Source organism: Lethenteron reissneri, chromosome 53 (assembly GCF_015708825.2).
Source record: "Lethenteron reissneri isolate LAM-NWPU_2019-01 chromosome 53, ASM1570882v1, whole genome shotgun sequence".
Taxonomy (NCBI): Eukaryota; Metazoa; Chordata; class Hyperoartia; order Petromyzontiformes; family Petromyzontidae; genus Lethenteron; species Lethenteron reissneri.
In genome coordinates, this window is record NC_083831.1 from 6,430,547 (window position 1) to 6,457,320 (window position 26,774).

Below are 26,774 nucleotides of genomic sequence, written 5' to 3' on the forward strand. Positions count from 1 at the left end.
ACCATCGTCAGTACCCCACCGTCACCACCATCGTCACCACCACCACCACCACAGTCAGCATCAGCATCTCCGTGTCCCCACGCCTCTTAATTAACGACATCGTCCCATTCTGAAGTTGGGATCCTAGCTGGAATCGGGGGGTGAGTGGGGGGGGGGGGAGATCGGGTGGTCCGAATTGGCGTCAAGGATCCCCGCCTGGGACGTGGCTGAGAAGGAGAGTGACGGAGCCGAGCACGGAGCGGCCGCGACCTGCGCGTGGTGGTGGTGGTGACGGTGGTGAGGGTGGTGGTGGTGGTGACGGTGGTGAGGGTGGTGGTGGTGGTGACGGTGGTGAGGGTGGTGGTGACGAGCCATGGCCCAAGGGAAACGCGGCGCCAGCTCAGCCGACGAGACCCCCAACACCATCGTGTACAGGAAGGTGAGGCGCCTCCTCCTCCACCACCTCACCACACTCCACCTCATTCACCCTCCACCACCTCACCACACTCCACCTCACCCCACACCGCCTCACCACTCAGCCTCACCCCACACCGCCTCACCGCACACCTCACTCACCACACACGCCTCACCGCACGCCTGCTCACCCAACTCACCCCACTCAGCCTCACCCCGCACCGCCTCACACACCTCACTCACCACACACTCACTCACCACACACCTCACTCACCACACACGCACGCCTGCCACACACCGCCTCACCGCACGCCTGCTCACCACACACCGCCTCACCGCACGCCTGCTCACCACACACCGCCTCACCTCACTCACCACACACCGCACGCCTGCTCACCACTCACCACCACCGCACGCCTGCTCACCCAACTCACCCTCACCGGGTGCGGTCTCCAATCAAAATCTTCGCCCTCCTCGCGCGCCCCGACTGGACGGATCCACCAGAGACAAAGATCCCCCGTGTAGCCTCAACATACTGTTGGGGCAAGTGCCGTTAGCGAGCAGCACCTATGAAGGCCGGTGCCGTGGCACGCGAGGCGGTGGGTGGCCAGCACCACGCCCGACCGCCTTTGTCTCCCCAGTGGCGATGTTTTACACACCGCATCAGGTACTCATTTGAGGCTGAGTCGACCTAGGGGAGGCCCAGGACCGGTTCAGATAATCGTCACGGTGTTTGGTGGCCGTGAGCGGGAATCGAACTCGGGTGGCCGGGTTCGTAGCGCGGCGTAGTTCGCCTGGACGAACCCACCACCACCACAGCCCACCACCACCACCACCACAGCCTCCACCACCACCACCATAGCCACCACCATAGCCTCCACCACCACCATAGCCTCCCCCACCACCACCATAGCCACCACCATAGCCTCCCCCACCACCATAGCCACCACCACCACCATAGCCTCCACCACCACAGCCTCCACCACCACCACCATAGCCTCCACCACCACCACCATAGCCTCCACCACCACCACCATAGCCTCCACCACCACACAGCCTCCACCACCACCATAGCCTCCCCCACCACCACCACCACAGCCTCCACCACCACCACCATAGCCTCCCCCACCACCACCACCACAGCCTCTACCACCACCACCATAGCCTCCACCACCACAGCCTCCACCACCACCACCATAGCCTCCACCACCATAGCCTCCACCACCACCACCATAGCCTCCCCCACCACCACCACCATAGCCTCCACCACCACCACCACCATAGCCTCCACCACCACCACCATAGCCTCCACCACCACCACCACCACCACAGCCTCCACCACCACCACCATAGCCTCCACCACCACCATAGCCTCCCCCACCACCACCATAGCCTCCACCACCACCACCACCATAGCCTCCACCACACCACCACAGCCTCCACCACCACCACCACAGCCTCCCCCACCACCACCACCATAGCCTCCACCACCACCACCACAGCCTCCACCACCACAGCCTCCACCACCACCACCACAGCCTCCACCACCATAGCCTCCACCACCACCACCACAGCCTCCACCACCATAGCCACCACCACCACAGCCTCCACCACCACCACAGCCTCCACCACCACAGCCTCCACCACCACCACCATAGCCTCCACCACCACCACCACCATAGCCACCACACCACAGCCTCCCCACCACCATAGCCACCACCACCACCACCATAGCCACCACCACCACCACAGCCTCCACCACCACCACCATAGCCACCACCACCACCATAGCCACCACCACAGCCTCCACCACCACCACAGCCTCCACCACCACCACCACAGTCTCCACCACCACCACCACAGCCTCCACCACCACCACCATAGCCCCCCACACCACCACCACCACCACAGCCTCCACCACCACCACCATAGCCTCCACCACCACCACCACCACAGCCTCTACCACCACCACCATAGCCTCCCCCACCACCACCACCACCACAGCCTCCACCACCACCACCACCACAGCTCCCCCACCACCACCACCACCACAGCCTCCCCCACCACCACCACCACCACAGCCTCCACCACACCACCATAGCCTCCCCAGCCTCCACCACCACCACCATAGCCTCCTACACCACCACCACCACAGCCTCTCCACCCACCCTAGCTCCCCACACCACCACCACAGCCTCCACCACCACCACCACCACAGCCTCCCCCACCACCACCACCACCACAGCCTCCCCACGTGTGTTTCGGGCTGTGTCGCGTGTTGGGCGCTCCATCAACAACAACGGCACTTGTTGAAGGAGCTGCAACGGCACGTGGAGCGAAACGTCGGACGTCGTGCCAAATACAACCACGCCGTGCCGCGCAACCTCTAACAAAACCACACACACGCACACACACTACGGGAGGGCCGCAGAGGTAAACAAACAGGTTGCTTGAACCCCCGGTGAACCCGGTCTGATCCAACTTGACCTGAACCAAGCCCGGGTTTTTGTTTTTAAAATCTGACCTCACTTGACCCCGACCCCACTTGACCCCGACCCCACACCCCCCGGTCCGGGCCCTGAGGTCCGTTCAACCGCCCCTCACGTCGCCCTCCAGCTTTCGAACTTTCTTCTGGCTGAACCCACCTCACCCGACCCCTTGACCTGACCCCTTGACCCGAGGCTTCTCTACACCGACGTAAAGTTACCCCATCATCACCGCCACCACCACCACCACGGTCTATCCACTGCGGGATGAAGGCCCCACTCTCACCCAGGCTTGTCGCCAGCTTCCACGCTCTCGCTACGCCACAAACCCCATCGGGCTCCATCTCATTGGCTCGTGTTTCCATGCATGGATGTTACAGTACGTTTGACTTCTTTCGCACCGTACGTAGCAGACCGCGCTAATCGGAGGTGCGGGGGAAGGACACGAATCTGAACGCGAGCAAAACTATTTTAAATAAAAATAATAAAATAATAAAAATAAAACATAATAAAATAATTCTCACGACGTTTCGGCCACAACGCAAGCAGCCGTCTTCAGACCTGTTCTCCACCTGAAGACGGCTGCTTGCGTTGTGGCCGAAACGTCGTGAGAATTATTAAATGTTTTATTTTTTATTATTTATTATTTTCCTTCTACGTGACTTTACCAAAAGAACCAAGAAGATGAATCCCTGCAGTCACGAAAGCTTTAAATCGAAATTTATTTTAAAGAAATTAGTTTTCAATCGAGATGGTCTAAAAGTGCCTAGCTCCAGTGGCTTCCTCATATCGGATGTAAGAACGTTCCAGACGGCTGCGTCTGAAAGCGGCGTCTGAAAGCGTCGCTCGAAGCGGTGACCGCCGCCTTTGTTCGACGGCCGGCCAAAATCCGCTGCTACTGCGAGCGTGGCCGGAGTTCGTGTGGTTTATAGTCCCTGGACGAGATCAGCAAAGGTGGTTCTTTTGTGGCAGGCGCTCCGTGCGTGATGAGTGCGTGACCTTATACTGACGTATTCCATGCTTCGGCTGCAAACTCCGTCGTGAGTCTCTCAGCCATCGAGTAACCCAACCCTGAGGATCCGTGATGTGTCCCTGTTTATTCGGGGTCGCTGCGATGCCTCTTCACCCGCGAATGTTCTTAGCTATTATCTGACCCCCACATTAGGCATTGCCTGACCCTGACCGTGACCACATCTTAACGAGCTCACTCCCACCAATGGTCGAGTTATAATGGTATTGCTTTATGCCTTACTGGTAACCAGGTGAATGAACCTATCAAAACAAATCCGGTTTTTCCACGCGTACAGAAATGTCTGGCAAGTGCGTAACAACGTGTTCGCCGATTTTAACTTAGAATACGAAGGCAGCCGCGAAGGTGGTGAAATGGTGAGCGCTCTGGACTTGACAACTCGGAGGATGTCGGTTGGATTCCGTCTCCCGGCGTGGAAGCCGAAACAATGGGGTTTGAAATAGAAAGAGAGCGAGAGAATGCTGTGGTGCAGTTCAGTGATGTGCAGAGACGATAGGAGAATCACGGGGTCCGTAGCTGCGAGTGGAAGGAATGAGCTCAAGAGGAAGGAGGCAGAAGGAGAGGTGGTGGTGGGGGGGGGGGGGCGATGGTTCGCGATCGGATCTTGGTGGCCCCAGGAGTGGAGAGAGAGAGAGGTGGCGCAGGTCAGCGTGGAGAAGGTTGGCTATGACGGCAGACCCAACGTGAGTGGGACAAACGCGTGGAATGAGAAGAAGAAGATGACTTTATGATTATGCTTTGTTTAGCTCGGATTCTTCAACATGGGACCTGACAAGGTTTAGTTATTCGCACTGAGCTGGCAATGCCACTGCTGCTGCTGCTGCTTGTTGTGTGATCCCAATATGGGGAGTGGTGGGGCAGCGGTTAGCGCACTGCGCTACGAACCCGGTGACACAAGTTCCATTCCCGCTCACGGCCAGCGCCAGTGACAGAAGAATTATCTGAACCGGTCTCTGGGGCTCTCCTAGGTCGACTCAGTCTCAAATGAGTCCCTGGTGCGGTGGGTAGGTAAACATCGCCACTGGGGAGACAAAGGCGGTCGGGCGTCGTGCTGGCCACCCACCCACCCCCCTCGTGTGCCGTGCCAGTCTTTATAGGTGCTCGCTAACAGCACTTGCCCCTACAGTCTGTTAAGGCTACACGGGGGTTCTTTGTCTTTGATCCCATTTGAGTAAGGGGCCGTCCATAAATGACGTCACTCACCTAGGGGGGGGGGGTCAGACATTTGTGACGATGTGTGACGAGAGGGGGGGGGGGTTTGAGAATCGTGACGTCACATCAAAATGCGCAACTTTAATGAATATAGACAACACGTTCTACTTAATTAAATAGACTCTTTTTAATCAATGTTTTTCCTACAACATCAGAGTTGTAGCGATATATTAAATACGCACTACAATGACAATAGTTTAAAGCGATTTTGAAGCATGTTTTTTGTGGGGGGGGGGGGGGGGGGGGGCAGAGCTTTGTGACGTCATATTTGAGGGGGGGTCTGACTTTTTGTCACGCCGTGTGACGGTGGGGGGGGGGGTCAAAAATCGTCCAAAATCGCGTGACGTCATTTATGGACGGCCCCTAATGGTTATCACACCGCCAGCCCAGCAATTGTTCTAACAACACTAACTATTATAACAACACTAATTGTTATAACAACACTAATTGTTATAACAACACTAACTGTTATAACAACACTAATGTTATAACAACACTAATTGTTATAACAACACTAACTGTTTATAACAACACTAATTGTTATAACAACACTCCGACAACATCAGAGTGCAGGGCCACATTAAATACGCACTACAATGACAATAGTTTAAAGCGATTTGAAGCAAGTTTTATTTTGGGGGGGGGGGGGCAGAGCTTTATGACGTCATATTTGAGGAGGGGGGGTCTGACTTTTTGTGACGTCGTGTGACGAAGGGGGGGGGGGGTCAAAATCGTCCCAAAATCGCGTGACGTCATTTATGGACGGCCCCTAAGTTGCAGTGGAGTCTCTGCACAATGGGATGTTCTGGCCAATACCAGTTCGTCACATCGTTCGTGTATTCCTTTAGCTACTGCGGGAACTCGGAGAACCACGGAGGAAACCCGCGCAGAACAGAGAGGAGAGAACTTCATTCTAGATTTGAAGTTTCCGTGACTGCGAGGATTCATACTCTCTATTTTATTCGGCAAAGTCACGTGGTGAAAAATTATAATAAATTAAATCACGACGTTTCGGAAGCAAAACACGTTTCTTCATACGCCACGGCAATTTTACTGGAGCGGTTACACCTGAGACGGGGGCTTGTGTTGCTTCCGAATCGTCGTGATTTAATTTATGTATTTTTTTTTACCTACGTGACTTTACCGGAAAACCCCAAAGAGTAGGAGAGAACTTCACAAACCCCGCACAGAACGGCGTCACTCCACCCGGGTTAGGACTCGAACCGAGGTTCACCCTCTGGTGATGCCACTGCCCCGCCCGTTGTGTTTTTGATGAGGACACAAATCTTGTGGCCTCTAAGAGTGGCTGTACGCGTCGGGGCACGGTGAAACCCTATCAAGTTCCTCAATGATTTTATTGAGTAAATGATTTATATTGGAGAAAAAATTACATTGGGGGGGGGGGGAGGGGGAAATCGTTAAACAGTTGTACACTTAATGAATGGACTTGTACGTCGTGGTGGTGAGATGTTAACTACCTCGCCAGGTATGCAGGAGGTCGTTGGTTCGACACCGACCCTGACGCCTGCTGCTGCTGAATATTTGGAGTTTGCGGTGTCTCTCACCCCGTGGTCGCGTGGATTTTTCTCCGGTTCCTCCGGTTTTCCCCTCCACATTTAGAAGCGACATCACCACGCATTTAGATTATTTGGCCGCTACAAATTTACACGTGATGACGATGATGATGACAAGCCACTTCGTTGGGCAATCGTTTGTGATAGCCAGGGTCGCATCTGAAAAGAGTCACGTAGATTAGTAGGGCCTTACCTGGTAAGATACAAATCGTGAAGCGTAATCAACCCCAGTGTAGGAGCATTGAGATTTGACGATTGATGGCAGGTCCAGTTTTCTGTCCCGTCTTCTCGCCTGTCTGTGGTTCCTCTACCCTCCCACGCATGCTCTGTGCAACAACAAAATAAAAACCCCTACGGTGCGTGACACATTCTACTGCGGCGTTTTAAGATGTGATTTGCATTCATAATTATATATATGTTTATACAGTATTTATTAATTATTGTTGTTAATAAGCTATTGCGCATTTTCGGACATTTTTATGGGTAATGAGAGGGATGAGCGTCTGCTGGAGTTCTCGGCCAGCAACAGAGACGTGAGAAAAATGAATAAGTTCACACGAAAAAAAAAATTGTAATGTGAGAATTATATTTGGATTCGAGCCCAGGAGAACGATATTGATCCGATGCTAACGGACAATCCCCAAGGCTGTCCGAGAGGTTTTTTCGTGTGTTCTCAACAAATTCGGCAACGGGAAACGATTCCCGGACCGGCGCGATGCGAGATGCATTTCAACGCAAACCAGGGATCGAGAAGAGAGAGAGAGCGAGAGAGAGAGCGAAGAGAGATGGCGTAACGAAATCGCGGTGAGAAACCGAGATGGGGAACATCAAAAAATCCAGGTGCATGCATTTGGCCGCCAAAGTGCAACCTTCCAAAAGACGCGAACAGATGCTACCCTCTTGTTCACATACCCCCCCCGCCTCTCTCCCTCTCTCTCTCGCGAGTTCCCCCGTCTCGTCTCTTGGAGTCGTTCTTTCCTCCGGTTCCTTCTCGCGTTCTCCTCCCTCCTTCACGCGCACGGGCGATGCGGGAGCCAGCGGTGGCTACGAGATGTCAACTACCTCGCCTGGTGTGCAGGAGGTCATGGGGTTCGATGCCGACTCTGACACCCGCTGCTGTATATTCGGAATTTGCGTCTCTCTCTTATCATCATCAATGTGGCTACGAGATGTCAACTACCTCGCCTGGTGTGCAGGAGGTCATGGGGTTCGATCCCGACTCTGACGCTCGCTGCTGTATATTCGGAGTTTGCGTCTCTCTCTCATCATCATCAATGTGGCTACAAGATGTCAACTACCTCGCCTGGTGTGCAGGAGGTCATGGGGTTCGATCCCGACTCTGACGCTCGCTGCTGTATATTCGGAGTTTGCGTCTCTCTCTCATCATCATCAATGTGGCTACGAGATGTCAACTACCTCGCCTGGTGTGCAGGAGGTCATGGGGTTCGATGCCGACTCTGACGCCCGCTGCTGTTTATTCGGAGTTTGCATCTCTCTCTCTCATCATCATCAATGTGGCTACGAGATGTCAGCTACCTCGCCTGGTGTGCAGGAGGTCATGGGGTTCGATCCCGACTCTGACACCCGCTGCTGTATATCAGAGTTTGCGTCTCTCTCTCATCATCATCAATGTGGCTACGAGATGTCAACTACCTCGCCTGGTGTGCAGGAGGTCATGGGGTTCGATCCCGACTCTGACGCTCGCTGCTGTATATTCGGAGTTGGCGTCTCTCTCTCATCATCATCAATGTGGCTACGAGATGTCAACTACCTCGCCTGGTGTGCAGGAGGTCATGGGTTCGATGCCGACTCTGACACCCGCTGCTGTATATTTGCAGTTTGCGTGTCTCTCTCTCATCATCATCATCACGGTGGCTAAGCGATGTTAACTACCTCGCCTGGTGTGCAGGAGGTCATGGGGTTCGATGCCGACTCTGACGCCCGCTGCTGTATATTTGGAGTTTGTGTCTCTCTCTCTCGTCATCATCATCATCACGGTGGCTAAGAGATGTTAACTACCTCGCCTGGAGTACAGGAGGTCATGGTACTCGATCCCGACTCTGATGCTCGCTGCTGTATATCTGGAGTTTGTGTCTCTCTCATCATCATCATCACGGTGGCTAGGAGATGTTGACAGCCTCGCCTGGTGTACAGGAGGTCATGGTACTCGATCCCGACTCTGATGCTCGCTGCTGTATATCTGGAGTTTGTGTCTTTCTCTCATCATCATCATCATCACGGTGGCTAGGAGATGTTGACAGCCTCGCCTGGAGTACAGGAGGTCATGGTACTCGATCTCGACTCTGACGCCCGCTGCTGTATATTCGGAGTTTGCATCTCTCTCATCATCATCACGGTGGCTAAGAGATGTTAACTACCTCGCCTGGTGTGCAGGAGATCGTGGGGTTCGATCCCGACTCTGATGCCCGCTGCTGTATATTTGCAGTTTGCGTGTCTCTCTCTCATCATCATCATCCCGGTGGCTAAGCGATGTTAACTACCTCGCCTGGTGTGCAGGAGGTCATGGGGTTCGATGCCGACTCTGATGCTTGCTGCTGTATATTTGGAGTTTGTGTCTCTCTCTCTCTCTCATCATCATCATCACGGTGGCTAAGAGATGTTAACTACCTCGCCTGGAGTACAGGAGGTCATGGTACTCGATCCCGACTCTGATGCTCGCTGCTGTATATTGCAGTTTGCGTGTCTCTCTCTCATCATCATCATCATCACGGTGGCTAAGAGATGTTAACTACCTCGCCTGGAGTACAGGAGGTCATGGTACTCGATCCCGACTTTGATGCTCGCTGCTGTATATTTGCAGTTTGCATGTCTCTCTCTCATCATCATCATCATCACGGTGGCTAAGAGATGTTAACTACCTCGCCTGGTGTGCAGGAGGTCGTGGGGTTCGATGCCGACTCTGACGCCTGCTGCTGTATATTTGGAGTTTGTGTCTCTCTCATCATCATCACGGTGGCTAGGAGATGTTGACAGCCTCGCCTGGTGTACAGGAGTAATTTTTACAGGCGACTTATACATCTGAATTATTATGTATTATTGTTATTTTCGCCGATAGTGTGCAACTCAATTGCCTGCAACTGCTTCGTCGAGTGGGTAGCCGGATTATTACGGTGCAGCTTTTCATTGACACTGGGCACACCTTTTGGGGGTGCGTCTTGAGCTCCGGCAGAGTCTTGTGCCACGGCGACCATCTCGGTCGTGTTAACCGCAGGGGATAGTAATAGCAACAGGGGATAGACTCATTGCAATGATCGTTAAACGGCGTTGTTTGGGTTGACGGATGATACCGTCTGTGGTGTAATGTCGAGCAGACTGGGCTTGCAAGCTCATACGTCTGTAACAGCAGCTACTTTAGTTAAGTCGGTGTTATTACACTCGTGGTAGCTGCTATAATAAAGTCAATGTTATTAGACGAGTGGTAGGGAGGCCGTATGGGCCCCAGTGCAGTTACACTGCCTGCACACCACTGAGCGTGCCCCCCCCCCCCCACCGTAAGTCCTGTCTCGAGGTCTCCCGCAGTGACCCTCGTCCAGCGAGCACCGCTGTCACAGCTCTCGTCGTCCGTCTACCGGGGTCGGGGTGACGGAAGCACCTCTCTGTCTCAGGCTCCCCTACACAGAGACCCACAGATTCACATAGAGACCCGTAGACTCACACAGAGACCTACAGAAACCCGCAGATTCACACAGAGACCCGCAGATTCACACAGAGACCCGTAGACTCACACAGAGACCCGTAGACTCGCACAGAGACCCGTAGACTCACACAGAGACCCGTAGACTCGCACAGAGACCCGTCGACTCACACAGAGACCCGTAGACTCACACAGAGACCTACAGACTCACACAGAGACCTACATACTCACACAGAGACCCGCAGATTCACACAGAGACCCGTAGACTTACACAGAGACCCGTAGACTCGCACAGAGACCCGTATACTCACACAGAGACCGATAGACTCACACAGACCCACAGATTCACACAGAGACCTACAGACTCGCACAGAGACCCGTAGACTCACACAGAGACCCGTAGACTCACAGAGAGACCCGTAGACTCACAGAGAGACATACAGACTCACACAGAGACCCGTAGATTTACACAGAGACCTACAGACTCACACAGAGACTCATAGACTCACACAGAGACCCGCAGATTCACACAGAGACCCATAGACTTACACAGAGACCCGTAGACTCGCACAGAGACCGATAGACTCACACAGACCCACAGATTCACACAGAGACCTACAGACTCGCACAGAGACCCGTAGACTCACACAGAGACCCGTAGACTCACACAGAGACCCGTAGACTCACACAGAGACCCGTAGACTCACACAGAGACCCGTAGACTCACAGAGAGACCCGTAGACTCACAGAGAGACCCGTAGACTCACAGAGAGACCTACAGACTCACACAGAGACTCATAGACTCACACAGAGACCCGCAGATTCACACAGAGACCCATAGACTTACACAGAGACCCGTAGACTCGCACAGAGACCCGTATACTCACACAGAGACCGATAGACTCACACAGACCCACAGATTCACACAGAGACCTACAGACTCGCACAGAGACCCGTAGACTCACAGAGAGACTTACAGACTCACACAGAGACCTACAGACTCACACAGAGACCCGTAGACTCACAGCGAGACCTACATACTCACACAGAGACCCGTAGATTCACACAGACCCATAGACTTACACAGAGACCTACATACTCACACAGAGACCTACAGACTCACACAGAGACTCATAGCCTCGGCAAAGTCCAATAGGCTCACATAGAGGACCCATACACTCACACAGACCCTTAGACCAATAGACCCATATGAGGATGTACAGATTCACACAGAGCTGGAAAGATTCACGTAGAGACCTATAGATTCACATAGAGACCCATAGATGAACACAGAAACTCACAGACGTATAAAGACGCATAGTTACAAATACAGAGCCATAGATTCACAGAGACCCATAGACTCAGACGGATACCGATAGATTCACACAAAGACCGAAACATTCAAACAGAGACCCTTAGACTCGATTCGATGTCCCGGCGTGCCAGCTGAAGCATAGGGAAAGTTTCTTAACCCCCCCACCTCTCCCCCCCCCCCATCCACCGCCTCTGTTAGTCTGTGATGCGCACGCCACGTGTGCTGGGGTCAAGGGTGGGCCCTGCCACCTCTCCCCCCTTCACGCACTTGCCACGAGCACCTCCGCTCGGCACGGCTGGCGACCTACGGTGCGAAACAAGTTCACCGCACGTGCGAGACAGCTGGCCGGCGTGGAAGAGTAGGCCAATTACCCTTGAGGGCAGTGGTCCGGAGGCCATCGGTTGTTTGTCCGCAGGACCGTGAGCCCGCAGGAATAGTCGCAGATTGAAAGAGTTTATTTATTAGATTATCACTCCGGCTTTCGCGAACAATTGTATCCATGATCGAGGTTTTTGCGTGAGATCGCGTGAATGTGATTGTGTCGTCAAACTCGCCGCCACCCCACACAGCCAATGAGTAAGGTTTGTTTACGTGATAAACCTTACTAACCACGTGACACACCTTGATACTTGGATTATGTCGGGTGGTTGCAGGTGTAACTACACGTTTATATTGACTCGATCTAACCCAACAACCTTTTATCTATGATTTTCTTTATTTGCAGATTGTGTTTTTTAATCTTCACAAAACTTTAGGTTTTCTGCTGTGTGGTGGCGTGCGCGGCAATATTTTGAGGGTCGGCGGTGGAGAGGTTGGGTAACCGGGGCAGGTTGGGTAACCGGGGCAGGTTGGGTAACTGGGGCAGGTTGGGTAACCGGGGCAGGTTGGGTCACCGGGGGAGGTTGGGTAACCGGGGCAGGTTGGGTCACCGGGGCAGGTTGGGTAACCGGGGCAGGTTAGGTAACCGAAGGAGGTTGGGTAACCGGGGCAGGTTGGGTAACCGGGGCAGGTTGCGTAACCGGGGCAGGTTGGGTAACCGGGCAGGTTGGGTAACCGGGGCAGGTTGGGTAACCGGGGCAGGTTGGGTAACCGGGGCAGGTTGGGTAACCGGGGCAGGTTGGGTAACCGGGGCAGGTTGGGTAACCGGGGCAGGTTGGGTCACCGGGGCAGGTTAGGTAACCGGAGGAGGTTGGGTAACCGGGGCAGGTTGCTTAACCGGGGCAGGTTGGGTAACCGGGGCAGGTTGGGTAACCGGGGCAGGTTGGGTAACCGGGGCAGGTTGGGTAACCGGGGCAGGTTAGGTAACCGGAGGAGGTTGGGTAACCGGGGCAGGTTGGGTAACCGGGGCAGGTTGCGTAACCGGGGCAGGTTGGGTAACCGGGGCAGGTTGGGTAACCGGGGCAGGTTGGGTAACCGGGGCAGGTTGGGTAACCGGGCAGGTTGGGTAACCGGGGCAGGTTGGGTAACCGGGGCAGGTTTGGGTAACCGGGGCAGGTTGGGGTCACCGGGGGAGGTTGGGTAACCGGGGCAGGTTAGGTAACCGGGGGAGGTTGCTTAACCGGGGCAGGTTAGGTAACTGGGGAGGTTGGGTAACCGGGGCAGGTTGGGTAACCGGGGCAGGTTGGGGTAACCGGGGCAGGTTGGGTAACCGGGGCAGGTTGGGGTAACCGGGGCAGGTTGCTTAACCGGGGCAGGTTGCTTAACCGGGGCAGGTTGCTTAACCGGGCAGGTTGCTTAACCGGGGCAGGTTGCTTAACCGGGGCAGGTTGGGTAACCGGGGCAGGTTGGGTAACCGGGGCAGGTTGCTTAACCGGGGCAGGTTGCTTAACCGGGGGCAGGTTGCTTAACCGGGGCAGGTTGGGTAACCGGGGCAGGTTGGGTAACCGGGCAGGTTGCTTAACCGGGGCAGGTTGCTTAACCGGGGCAGGTTGCTTAACCGGGCAGGTTGCTTAACCGGGGCAGGTTGGGTAACCGGGGCAGGTTGCTTAACCGGGGCAGGTTGCTTAACCGGGGCAGGTTGCTTAACCGGGGCAGGTTAGGTAACCGGGGCAGGTTGCTTAACCGGGGCAGGTTGCTTAACCGGGGCAGGTTGGGTAACCGGGGCAGGTTGCTTAACCGGGGCAGGTTGCTTAACCGGGGCAGGTTGCTTAACTGGGGCAGGTTGGGTAACCGGGGCAGGTTGGGTAACCGGGGCAGGTTGCTTAACCGGGGCAGGTTGCTTAACCGGGGCAGGTTGCTTAACCGGGGCAGGTTGGGTAACCGGGGCAGGTTGCTTAACCGGGGCAGGTTTCTTAACCGGGCAGGTTGCTTAACCGGGGCAGGTTAGGTAACCGGGGCAGGTTGCTTAACCGGGGCAGGTTGCTTAACCGGGGCAGGTTGGGTAACCGGGGCAGGTTGCTTAATCGGGGCAGGTTGCTTAACCGGGGCAGGTTGCTTAACCGGGGCAGGTTGGGTAACCGCCGCTACAGAGGCCTCTCCTGCGGTCCAGCTGGGACGCGCGTCCGCCAGCAGTGGCGTGAGCGAGACGTTGCGGGGGGGGCGGGGGGGCCTGCGGCCTTTTCCGCCCTCTGTCCCACGGAGACCACAGCCGGGCGTCTCGTTGACACCCCCTGGGGCACCGCGTGGGCGCGTGGAAGGGACCCGTGAAAGAGAGGGAAGACGTCCAGGCAAGGGAATGGCTTTGACGACGAGATCGGTGTCGCCGGAAAGACGGGCACTACTTCAGAATGAGAATATTGATTTACAGTGTCAGCAGATGTGCAGGAGGGGTACGGGGTAAGAACGTAGCAGCAACAACAAACAACCATGATACATGTGTAGTGAGTCCAACTGAGTTGCAGACGTTGTCTTGGGAGCAACACTATTTATTATATCAACTCAGCACAACATCACGTAACCTACACTGTTTTATAAAGGTTTAGAGATGGGCGGGGCAGCTCATGTTAATGTAGGAGTGAGCAGGAGAGAGAAAATGTGCTTGTAAATGTAAGTATCATGGTGTAAGGAGTTGGTTGTGTTCTCGTAAAAGCCAAATTTAAACGCGTGTCTCCCGAGCTTCGAGGATCGATGTCAATCAAATAATCGATGCCTCCTCGAATCCCCACAAGATGACCTCCGCCACCTTCGTGCATTGCATTTTTGTTCCGCTTACCGCCGTCGCTTTGATTGTCGATCGCCGATCTTGGCCGCGAGAATCAGCGGCTGGTCCTCACCACCCGGGGCGAGCGCTGAAACGTGCACGAACTTTGCGCGACAAACGCTCGTGCAGGTCACAACACTGAGCGGTCATCTGGTTGGGTCGGGTGGTGGAGGGCCTCGGCCACACACCGGTGTGACCGGAGAGAGATCCGTAGCCTGGCAGAGGTTGGGTTGCGATTAAAGGGGCTTCTCAAGTTTAGCGAGGCGGTGTTCACGGCCCCGGTCACCAATGACTCCCCCATCCCCCCTCTCCATCCTCTCTCTAGGCCCCTGCGTGTCCCCTCTCTTACCCCCTCACGCAGTCTCCCCATGGACTCTCTGCACGTTATAGGGTCGCACTCGTTACACACGAGGCGCTTGCCGCAAATGAACCACGATGCCCTTTGCTGATCTCGTCAAAGAGCGATAAACCATCATCACGCCAATTCCGCTCATCCTCTCAGCAGCAGCAGTGGCGGCGCTTGCGGACGCGCTTCTGCGACCGTCTGGAACGCTCTTCCTTCCGATATTATGGCACCACTGGGAGCTCCGCACATTTAAATCATCTCGATTGAAAATGTATTTCTTTAGAACTGCTTTTGGTGTTTAGTTTCTTGGCTACGTATGGCGCGAAAGAAGTTCAACATACACACATAGAATCGTGGATTCACACTGAATAGATGGCGGGTAGCTGGTCGACCCGAGAAGAGGGAGGCCTCAGCCAGAGTGAGTGGTGAACTGGATGTGGTGTTCTGGGTGCAAAAGTGTGTTGTGGGTCACCGACCAGGACAGTCTAAGTTCACCTCCCCATCTCTCCACCGAGCCCCCGTCCGCCACATTTCTTTCAAGCACTCTCTCCTTCCTTTACCCGCTCCCTCCCTCACCCCCTCCATCTCTCTCACCCTCTCCCTCCTCCCTCCCTCATCCCTCCATCTCTCTCGCCATCTCTCTCCTCCCTCCCTCACCCCTCCATCTCTCTCGCCATCTCTCTCCTCCCTCCCTCACCCCTCCATCTCTCTCGCCATCTCTCTCCTCCCTCCCTCATCCCTCCATCGCTCTCGCCATCTCTCTCCTCCCTCCCTCATCCCTCCATCTCTCTCGCCATCTCTCTCCTCCCTCCCTCACCCCTCCATCTCTCTCGCCATCTCTCGCCTCCCTCCCTAATCCATCTCTCTCATCCTCCCTCCTCATTCTCGTCACCTCTCTTCCATCTCTCCCCCCCCCATCCCCACGTGCAGTGCTCTCTCTTCTCTCTACGCGGCACGCGTGCTGCATACAGATGTGCGGCACACAGATGTACGGCACGCACGCGCCATCGCCACCACCGCCACCACCATCGCCACCATCACCACGATCACCAGCATAAACGAACGTCACCTTTATCACCAACATCAAAGACAAAGATCCCCCGTGTAGCACGGCACACGAGGGGGTGAGTGGCCAGTACCACGCCCCGGCCGTCTTTGTCTCCCCAGTGGCGATGTTTACACACCGCACCAGGTACTCATTTGAGGCTAAGTCGACCTAGGGGACGCCCAAGACCGGTTCCGATAATCGTCACTGGTGTTGACCGTGAGTAGGAATTGAACTCGGGTCGCCGGGTTTGTAGCGCAGCGCGCTAACCGCTACACCACCGCTCCCCTCTATCACCAACACCAAAGACAAAAACAAAGACATCACTACCATCATCACCTCCATCAACACCATCACCTCAATAACCAACATCACCATCACTACCATCATCACCACCTTCACCAACATCACCACCAAACATCACCATCATCGTCAACATCACCACCAACATTACTTCCCATCACCAACATCCTCCCCATATCGGGGGCTCCCAGAGGCAAATACCGCCATTGAACATCGACTCGTGTCACTGCCACGTGTTGGGATGGAGCTCTCTGCTGATGAGTCGTAATGACGACGAAACCGGTCCCCGGTCGAGTGCACGTGTCACTGCCACGTGTTGGGATGGAGATCTTTGTTGATGAGTCGTAATGACGACGAAACCGGTCCCCGGTCGAGTGCTCGTGTCACTGCCACATTTTGGGATGGAGCTCTCTGCTGATGAGTCGTAATGACGACGAAACCGGTCCCCGGTCGAGTGCACGTGTCACTGCCACGTGTTGGGATGGAGATCTTTGTTGATGAGTCGTAATGACGACGAAACCGGTCCCCGGTCGAGTGCTCGTGTCACTGCCACATTTTGGGATGGAGCTCTCTGCTGATGAGTCGTAATGACGACGAAACCGGTCCCCGGTCGAGTGCACGTGTCACTGCCACGTGTTGGGATGGAGATCTTTGTTGATGAGTCGTAATGACGACGAAACCGGTCCCCGGTCGAGTGCTCGTGTCACTGCCACATTTTGGGATGGAGCTCTCTGCTGATGAGTCGTAATGACGACGAAACCGGTCCCCGGTCGAGTGCTCGTGTCACTGCCACATTTTGGGATGGAGATCTTTGCTGATGAGTCCGAATGACGACGAAACCGTCCCCCAGTCGAGTCCACGTGTCACTGTCACATGTTGGCATGGAGGTCTTTGCTGATGAGTCGTAATGATGACAAAACCGGTCCCCACTCAAGTCCACGTGTCACTGCCACATTTTGGGATGGAAGTCTTTGCTGATGAGTCGTAATGACGACGAAACCGGTCCCCACTCGAGTCCTCGTGTCACTGTCGGGGATCGGTGGTTTCACACGAGGTGGTGGCCACACAGAGTTCAGTTCTTTTGACGTCGTGGTCTGGATGAAGGCTGAGCAGTTACTCATTTGAGGCTGAGTCGACCTAGGAGAAGTCTCCACACCGGTTCAGATATTCACGACTGATGTTAGCAGTGAGCGGTGAATCGAACTCGGGACGCTGGGTTCGTTTGCTGTCCCTCCCCCCACCTCCGATTGGCACGGTCGGCTATGTACGGCGCGAAAGAAGTTCAACACGTGTACATACGTAGCACGCTAAGCGCTGCACCGCCGCTCCCCCATTGACGCGCGCGCACTCTTTGCACCGGTACACGGTGTAACTTTACATTATTAACAATAAAGGCACGTTTGTTCATATATATATGTCCCGTTGCCAATTTTGGACAAAAAACTACACGGATCACGGCACGGGAATAGGCAGGCCGTGTGGTGACAGCCATAGCTTTTGGGTCACGGGTTTTGTACTGTTGACGAAACAATGTAATCCCACGTCGTGGTTTTTTTGTGTTTGTCCTGTACAGCTTTCGGTTGTTCCGCTTGTGGTCCTAAACTTGTTTTTTCATGCCGCTTTATTTACGTATCATTTATTAAAAAGACCTACAGAGCTCACAGCGGGCCTTACCTGGTAAAATAAAAACAATTCCCGCACCTCCGATTAGCAAGGTTGGCTACGTACGGTGCGAAAGAGGTTCAACTTACATTCGTGCAGAAATAGTTTCCTTTGTTTAATCTCGACCATCGAACGTCATCGTCGCCTCTCGCCGTGACGACGTTTCCTGCCCAGTCACCTGTACGTGTGTGTGTGACTGTGTGTGTGTGTACGTGTGTGTGTACGTGTGTGACTGTGTGTGTGTGTACGTGTGTGTGTACGTGTGTGTGTGACTGTGTGTGCGTGTGTACGTGTGTGTGTGTACGTGTACGTGTGTGTGTGTACGTGTGTGTGTACGTGCGTGTGCGACGTGTGTGTACGTGCGTGTGTGTACGTGCGTGTGTGTACGTGCGCGTACGTGCGTGTGTGTACGTGCGTGTGTACACGTGCGTGTGTACGTGCGTGTGTGAGTGTGTGTGTACGTGCGTGTGTGTGTGACTGTGTGTGTACGTGCGTGTGTGTACGTGCGTGTGTGTACGTGTGTGTACGTACGTGTGTGTGTGACTGTGTACGTGTGTGTGTGACTGTGTACGTGTGTGTACGTGCGTGTGTGTACGTGTGTGTACGTGCGTGTGTGTACGTGCGTGTGTGTACGTGTGTGTACGTGCGTGTGTGACTGTGTGTGTGTACACGTGTGTGTGTACGTGCGTGTGTGAGTGTGTGTGTACGTGCGTGTGTGTGTGACTGTGTGTGTGTGTACGTGCGTGTGTGTACGTGTGTGTACGTGCGTGTGTGTACGTGCGTGAGTGTACGTGTGTGTGTATGTGTACGTGCGTGTGTGTACGTGTGTGTACGTACGTGTGTGTGTGACTGTGTGTGTGTGTAGGTGCTCGCTAACATCACTTGCCCCTACAGTCTGTTCAGGCTATACGGGGGATCTTTATCTTTGTGTGTACGTGCGTGTGTGTACGTGCGTGTGTGTACGTGCGTGTGTGACTGTGTGTGTGTAGCGGTTAGCGCGTGGCGCTACAAACCTGATGACCCGGGTTCGATTCCCGCTCACGGCCCACGCCGGTGACAATTATCTGAACCGGTCCTGGGCCTCCCCTAGGTCGACTCAGCCTCAAATGAGTACCCGGTGCGGTGTGTAGTAAACATCGCCGCTGTGGAGACAAAGGCGACCGGTCGTGGTGCTGGCCACCCACCCCCTCGTGTGCCGTGCCGGCCTTCATAGGTGCTACTCGCGAACAGCACTTGCCCCAACAGTCTGTTGCAGGCTACACGGGGGAGCTTTGTCTCTTGTGCGCATGTCCCTCCGCCATGCGCGTTGTAGGTCGAAGATCACGTGACACGCGCGCGTCTGCGTGGCCATGCGCCCATCGGGCACAGCGAACGCTTTTCATTCATTCCCGTTTGCCCTTTAATAAACTTTGGCTAAACTTTCTATTTTTGTTTATTTAACTTAACAGGTAAGGCCCAACGAGCTACGTAGCTCTTGTTTCAGAAGCAACCTGCACGCAAATGAGAGCTCGACGAAGCGGCGTATCGTGTTGGAATGTTCAGCAGCACAAATCATTTAAACGCGTGACGTTGATTCTAAGTGTGTTGGGAAAAAAAAATCGGAGGACGCGGAGATAAAAACCACGCGACCACGGGGAGGGAAAACACTCCGACTCCAAATACAGCAGCAGGCGTCAGGGTCGGGATCAAATGCACGACCTCCTGTATACCAGGCGAGGTAGTTAACATCTCCTAGCCACCGTGATGATGAGAGAGAGACACGCAAACTCCTAATATACAGCAGCAGGCATTGTCAGGGTCAGGAACGAACCCACGACCTCCTGTATACCAGGCGAGGTAGTTAACATCTCATAGCCACCGTGGCACCCCGAATATATTATGCATCGCGGGATCGTGAGAATTGGCTCTGTGAGGCCTTCATCCAGCAGCGGATTGACCACGTCCGATGATGACGATGATGATGATGGTGGTGGTGGTGCTCTATACTGGTGCCTGTCAAATAAATGCGTCGCGGATGAATGAGGTGAGATGGCCGAGGGCTCTTCTCATTCAAGCTCCTCCGGCTTAATACAACGAGACTCTCATTGATGATTCTGCTCATTCACTCTGCAAGCAGTCCCAGTGAGTCATCGATTTACTTTTGCAGATGGATAGAGAGGGAGGGAGAGAGGGAGGCTTGGAGGAGGAGAGAGAGGGACGGACATGGAGATACATGGAGGGACGAGTGAGAGAGATGGGGGCAGAGAGTGAAGGGAGGATTAATTGTGCGAGATGCATCAGAATCTGAATGTTCATTCATCCTGGAGGGATCCGATGAGCTATGAAGATCTTTCTTCACAGATACCCAGTAGGGGCGGGCTACAATATTACATCATGGAGGGGAGAGGGAGAGAGGCATGAAGAAGCGTGAAGAGGGGTAGGTGAGAGGGGGGCGTGGTGGTGGAGGATGATGAAGAGGGGTAGGTGAGAGGGGGGCGTGGTGGTGGAGGATGATGAAGAGGGGTAGGTGAGAGGGAGGCGTGGTGGATGATGACGAGGGGTAGGTGAGAGGGGGGCGTGGTGGTGGAGGATGATGAAGAGGGGTAGGTGAGAGGGGGGCGTGGTGGAGGAGGATGATGAAGAGGGGTAGGTGAGAGGGGGGCGTGGTGGGGGAGGATGATGAAGAGGGGTAGGTGAGAGGGGGCGTGGTGGAGGAGGATGATGAAGTGGGGTAGGTGAGAGGGGGGCGTGGTGGAGGAGGATGGTGAAGAGGGGTAGGTGAGAGGGAGGCGTGGTGGGGGAGGATGATGAAGAGGGGTAGGTGAGAGGGGGGCGTGGTGGAGGAGGATGGTGAAGAGGGGTAGGTGAGAGGGAGGCGTGGTGGGGGAGGATGATGAAGAGGGGTAGGTGAGAGGGGGCGTGGTGGAGGAGGAGGATGAAGAGGGGTAGGTGAGAGGGAGGCGTGGTGGAGGAGGGGGGTGAAGAGGGGTAGGTGAGAGGGGGGCGTGGTGGAGGAGGATGATGAAGAGGGGTAGGTGAGAGGGGGGCGTGGTGGTGGAGGATGATGAAGAGAGGGGTAGGTGAGAGGGGGGCGTGGTGGTGGAGGATGATGAAGAGAGGGGTAGGTGAGAGGGGGGCGTGGTGGAGGAGGGGATGAAGAGGGGTAGGTGAGAGGGGGGCGTGGTGGGGGAGGATGATGAAGAGGGGTAGGTGAGAGGGAGGCGTGGTGGAGGAGGATGATGAATAGAGGGGTAGGTGAGAGGGGGGCGTGGTGGAGGAGGGGGGTGAAGAGGGGTAGGTGAGAGGGGGGCGTGGTGGAGGAGGATGATGAAGAGGGGTAGGTGAGAGGGGGGCGTGGTGGTGGAGGATGATGAAGAGAGGGGTAGGTGAGAGGGGGGCGTGGTGGTGGAGGATGATGAAGAGAGGGGTAGGTGAGAGGGGGGCGTGGTGGAGGAGGGGGATGAAGAGGGGTAGGTGAGAGGGGGGCGTGGTGGGGGAGGATGATGAAGAGGGGTAGGTGAGAGGGAGGCGTGGTGGAGGAGGATGATGAATAGAGGGGTAGGTGAGAGGGGGGCGTGGTGGTGGAGGATGATGAAGAGGGGTAGGTGAGAGGGGGGCGTGGTGGTGGAGGATGATGAAGAGGGGTAGGTGAGAGGGAGGCGTGGTGGAGGAGGATGATGAAGAGAGGGGTAGGTGAGAGGGGGGCGTGGTGGTGGAGGATGATGAAGAGAGGGGTAGGTGAGAGGGGGGCGTGATGGAGGAGGGGGATGAAGAGAGGGGTAGGTGAGAGGGAGGCGTGGTGGAGGAGGATGATGAAGAGGGGTAGGTGAAAGGGGGGCGTGGTGGGGGAGGATGATGAAGAGGGGTAGGTGAGAGGGAGGCGTGGTGGAGGAGGATGATGAAGAGGGGTAGGTGAAAGGGGGGCGTGGTGGAGGAGGATGATGAAGAGGGGTAGGTGAGAGGGGGGCGTGGTGGAGGAGGGGGTGAAGAGGGGTAGGTGAGAGGGGGGCGTGGTGGAGGAGGGGGGTGAAGAGGGGTAGGTGAGAGGGGGGCATAGGTGAGGAAGAGGAGGGTGAGAGGGAGAGAGCGATTTGCTGCAATTTATTTTTCACATCCTAAAATGTGACAAGAATTTCAAGCGGAGCGTGATGCACCGTGCGTCACGCGCGGAATGTCACCGTGGGCGGTGAGGGCCCGCGTCTCGCTCTCTCGCTCTCTCGCTTCCTTTGGCCTCGCTCGCTCGCTCCATCGCTGTCTCTCTCGCTCGCTCTCTCCCTCTCTCTCTCGTTCTCTTTTGCTTTTTCATTCCTCCTCCTCCTCCTCGTCAACCCGATGTCCAAATTATTTCACCGTCTCTCTATGGTACCCCGTTATGTACACGCGCGCACACGCACGCACACAAACGCGCACGCACACAAACGCGCACACACACACGCGCGCACACACACGCGCGCACACACACACGCACACACGCGCACACACGCGCGCACACACGCGCGCACACACGCGCGCACACGCACGTGCACGCACGCACACAAACGCGCACGCACACGCGCGCACACGCATGTGCACGCACGCACACAAACGCGCACGCACACGCGCGCACACGCACGTGCACACACGCACACGCGCACGCACGCACGCACACATACGCACACACGCGCACGCGCACACAAACGCGCACACATACGCACACACGCACACAAACGCGCACACACGCGCGCACACACACGCACACACACGCACGCGCGCACACACACACGCGCACACAAACGCGCACACACACGCGCACACACACACGCACACAAACGCGCACACACGCGCGCTCACGTTGCGTGCATGTATTCCTCTTTACGAAACGATTTTCTAACTGCGCGGAGTGGCCCCCCACCTCCCCCCCCCCATATGACCCAGTCAGCCGGAATGCGCCCGATCCCATCTCCCTCGACACGTCTCTCGGGGCTCTGCGGGGTTTCGAGTCTGGGTTCGTGCGCCGTGCATAGCGATCGCCCGCGTCGCCTTTGACAGGCGGTCGGGGCGAGCGCTGCTAGCGAAGGTCCCGGCACCTATGAAGGCTATGAAGGCTATGAAGGCCCGTGGCACCCCGAGGTGGTGGGCGGCCGCCTTTGTCTCCCCGCCAGTGGCGACGTTGACCGCAACACCGCACCAGCAACTCATTTGAGGCCGAGTCGACCCAGCCGGATGCCCAGGACCGGTTCAGATAATCGTCACCGGCGTCGGGAATCGAGCTCGGGTCCTCTGCCCCGCTGCGCGGTGCCGCTAACCGCTGCGCCACCGCTGCCGCCACCGTCCGCGCGCAGACAGCTTCGTCACGGGGATTTGTTTTTTTAGTTTTTTGCGGGAATTTTAGAGATTTTTTGAACCTCCCTTGTTGTTTCATCCCCCGGCCTCGCCCGGGAGATGGAGCCGATCCGGCGACGTCTCTGCGGATCGCGGATCGCGGCTCGCCAACGTGGGTGGGGGGGGGGGGGGGCCTCCCCTCCCCACCCCTCCCATCCCATCCCCTCCCTATCCCCTCCCCTCCCTATCCCTCCCTATTTTATTTTCCTCCCGGCTGCCGATACACAGTCGTATCCAAGGGCAACCGTCTCCGAACTTGTGTGCTCCGCACCCCCCTCCCCCCCCTTAGCAACGGAGGATGGAGTGGCAAACGCGTGATGCTTGAAGTGCACTCCTCCTCCTCCTCGCGTAGAATTTACCGTATTCTCTGGACCACAAGGCGTACTTTGTAAGTCTTACCGTATTCTCTGGACCACAAGACGCACTTTGTGAGCCTTATCGTATTCTCTGGACCACAAGACGCACTTTGTGAGTCTTACCGTATTCTCTGGACCACAAGACGCACTTTGTGAGCCTTAACGTATTCTCTGGACCACAAGACGCACTTTGTGAGCCTTACCGTATTCTCTGGACTACGAGATGCACTTTGAGTGCCTTACCGTATTCTCTGGACCACAAGACGCACTTTGTGAGCCTTACCGTATTCTCTGGACTACGAGACGCACTTTGTGAGCCTTACCGTATTCTCTGGACCACAAGACGCACTTTGTGAGTCTTACCGTATTCTCTGGACCACAAGGCGCACTTTGTGAGTCTTACCGTATTCTCTGGACCACAAGACGCACTTTGTAAGTCTTACCGTATTCTCTGGACCACAAGACGCACTTTGTGAGCCTTATCGTATTCTCTGGACCACAAGACGCACTTTGTGAGTCTTACCGTATTCTCTGGACCACAAGACGCACTTTGTGAGCCTTACCATATTCTCTGGACCACAAGACGCACTTTGTGAGCCTTACCGTATTCTCTGGACCACAAGACGCACTTTGTGAGCCTTACCGTATTCTCTGGACTACGAGACGCACTTTGTGAGCCTTACCGTATTCTCTGGACCACAAGACGCACTTTGTGAGCCTTACCGTATTCTCTGGACTACAAGACGCACTTTGTGAGCCTTACCGTATTCTCTGGACCACAAGACGCACTTTGTGAGCCTTACCGTATTCTCTGGACCACAAGACGCACTTTGTGAGCCTTACCGTATTCTCTGGACTACAAGACGCACTTTGTGAGCCTTACCGTATTCTCTGGACCACAAGACGCACTTTGTGAGCCTTACCGTATTCTCTGGACCACAAGACGCACTTTGTGAACCTTACCGTATTCTCTGGACCACAAGACGCACTTTGTGAGTCTTACCGTATTCTCTGGACCACAAGACGCACTTTGTGAGCCTTACCGTATTCTCTGGACCACAAGACGCACTTTGTGAGTCTTACCGTATTCTCTGGACCACAAGACGCACTTTGTGAGTCTTACCGTATTCTCTGGACTACAAGACGCACTTTGTGAGTCTTACTGTATTCTCTGGACTACAAGACGCACTTTGTGAGTCTTACTGTATTCTCTGGACCACAAGACGCACTTTGTGAGCCTTACTGTATTCTCTGGACTACAAGACGCACTTTGTGAGTCTTACCGTATTCTCTGGACCACAAGACGCACTTTGTGAGCCTTACCGTATTCTCTGGACCACAATACGCACTTTGTGAGCCTTACCGTATTCTCTGGACCACAAGACGCACTTTGTGAGCCTTACCGTATTCTCTGGACTACAAGACGCACTTTGTGAGCCTTACCGTATTCTCTGGACCACAAGACGCACTTTGTGAACCTTACCGTATTCTCTGGACCACAAGACGCACTTTGTGAGTCTTACCGTATTCTCTGGACCACAAGACGCACTTTGTGAGCCTTACCGTATTCTCTGGACCACAAGACGCACTTTGTGAGTCTTACCGTATTCTCTGGACTACAAGACGCACTTTGTGAGCCTTACCGTATTCTCTGGACCACAAGACGCACTTTGTGAGCCTTACCGTACTCTCTGGACCACAAGACGCACTTTGTGAGCCTTACCGTATTCTCTGGACCACAAGACGCACTTTGTGAGCCTTACCGTATTCTCTGGACCACAAGACGCACTTTGTGAGTCTTACCGTATTCTCTGGACCACAAGGCGTACTTTGTGAGTCTTACCGTATTCTCTGGACCACAAGGCGCACTTTGTGAGTCTTACCGTATTCTCTGGACCACAATACGCACTTTGTGAGCCTTACCGTATTCTCTGGACCACAAGACGCACTTTGTGAGTCTTACCGTATTCTCTGGACCACAAGACGCACTTTGTGAGCCTTACCGTATTCTCTGGACCACAAGACGCACTGAGTGCCTTACCGTATTCTCTGGACCACAAGACGCACTTTGTGAGTCTTACCGTATTCTCAGGACCACAAGAGCACTTTGTGAGTCTTATCGTATTCTCTGGACCACAAGACGCACTTTGTGAGTCTTACCGTATTCTCTGGACCACAAGACGCACTTTGTGAGCCTTACCATATTCTCTGGACCACAAGACGCACTTTGTGAGCCTTACCGTATTCTCTGGACCACAAGACGCACTTTGTGAGCCTTACCGTATTCTCTGGACTACGAGACGCACTTTGTGAGCCTTACCGTATTCTCTGGACCACAAGACGCACTTTGTGAGCCTTACCGTATTCTCTGGACTACAAGACGCACTTTGTGAGCCTTACCGTATTCTCTGGACCACAAGACGCACTTTGTGAGTCTTACCGTATTCTCTGGACTACAAGACGCACTTTGTGAGCCTTACCGTATTCTCTGGACTACAAGACGCACTTTGTGAGCCTTACCGTATTCTCTGGACCACAAGACGCACTTTGTGAGCCTTATCGTATTCTCTGGACCACAAGACGCACTTTGTGAGTCTTACCGTATTCTCTGGACCACAAGACGCACTTTGTGAGCCTTACCGTATTCTCTGGACCACAAGACGCACTTTGTGAGCCTTACCGTATTCTCTGGACCACAAGACGCACTTTGTGAGTCTTACCGTATTCTCTGGACCACAAGACGCACTTTGTGAGCCTTACCGTATTCTCTGGACCACAAGACGCACTTTGTGAGCCTTACCGTATTCTCTGGACCACAAGACGCACTTTGTGAGCCTTACCGTATTCTCTGGACCACAAGACGCACTTTGTGAGCCTTACCGTATTCTCTGGACCACAAGACGCACTTTGTGAGCCTT

At 54.9% G+C, this 26,774-nt stretch overlaps 1 protein-coding gene across 2 annotated transcripts in view; it reads left to right on the forward strand.

Annotated features, from left to right (window-relative positions):
* Nucleotides 1-188: 188 nt before the first annotated feature.
* Nucleotides 189-26,774, forward strand: part of LOC133356304 (regulator of G-protein signaling 7-like) — a 64,570-nt gene continuing 37,984 nt past the window's right edge. For both annotated transcript variants that reach the window (XM_061573748.1, XM_061573749.1), the window contains exon 1: nucleotides 189-418. In XM_061573748.1, coding sequence (XP_061429732.1) covers nucleotides 353-418 — 66 coding nt within the window. In that variant the 5' untranslated portion in view covers nucleotides 189-352. The remainder of the gene's footprint in view (nucleotides 419-26,774) is intronic.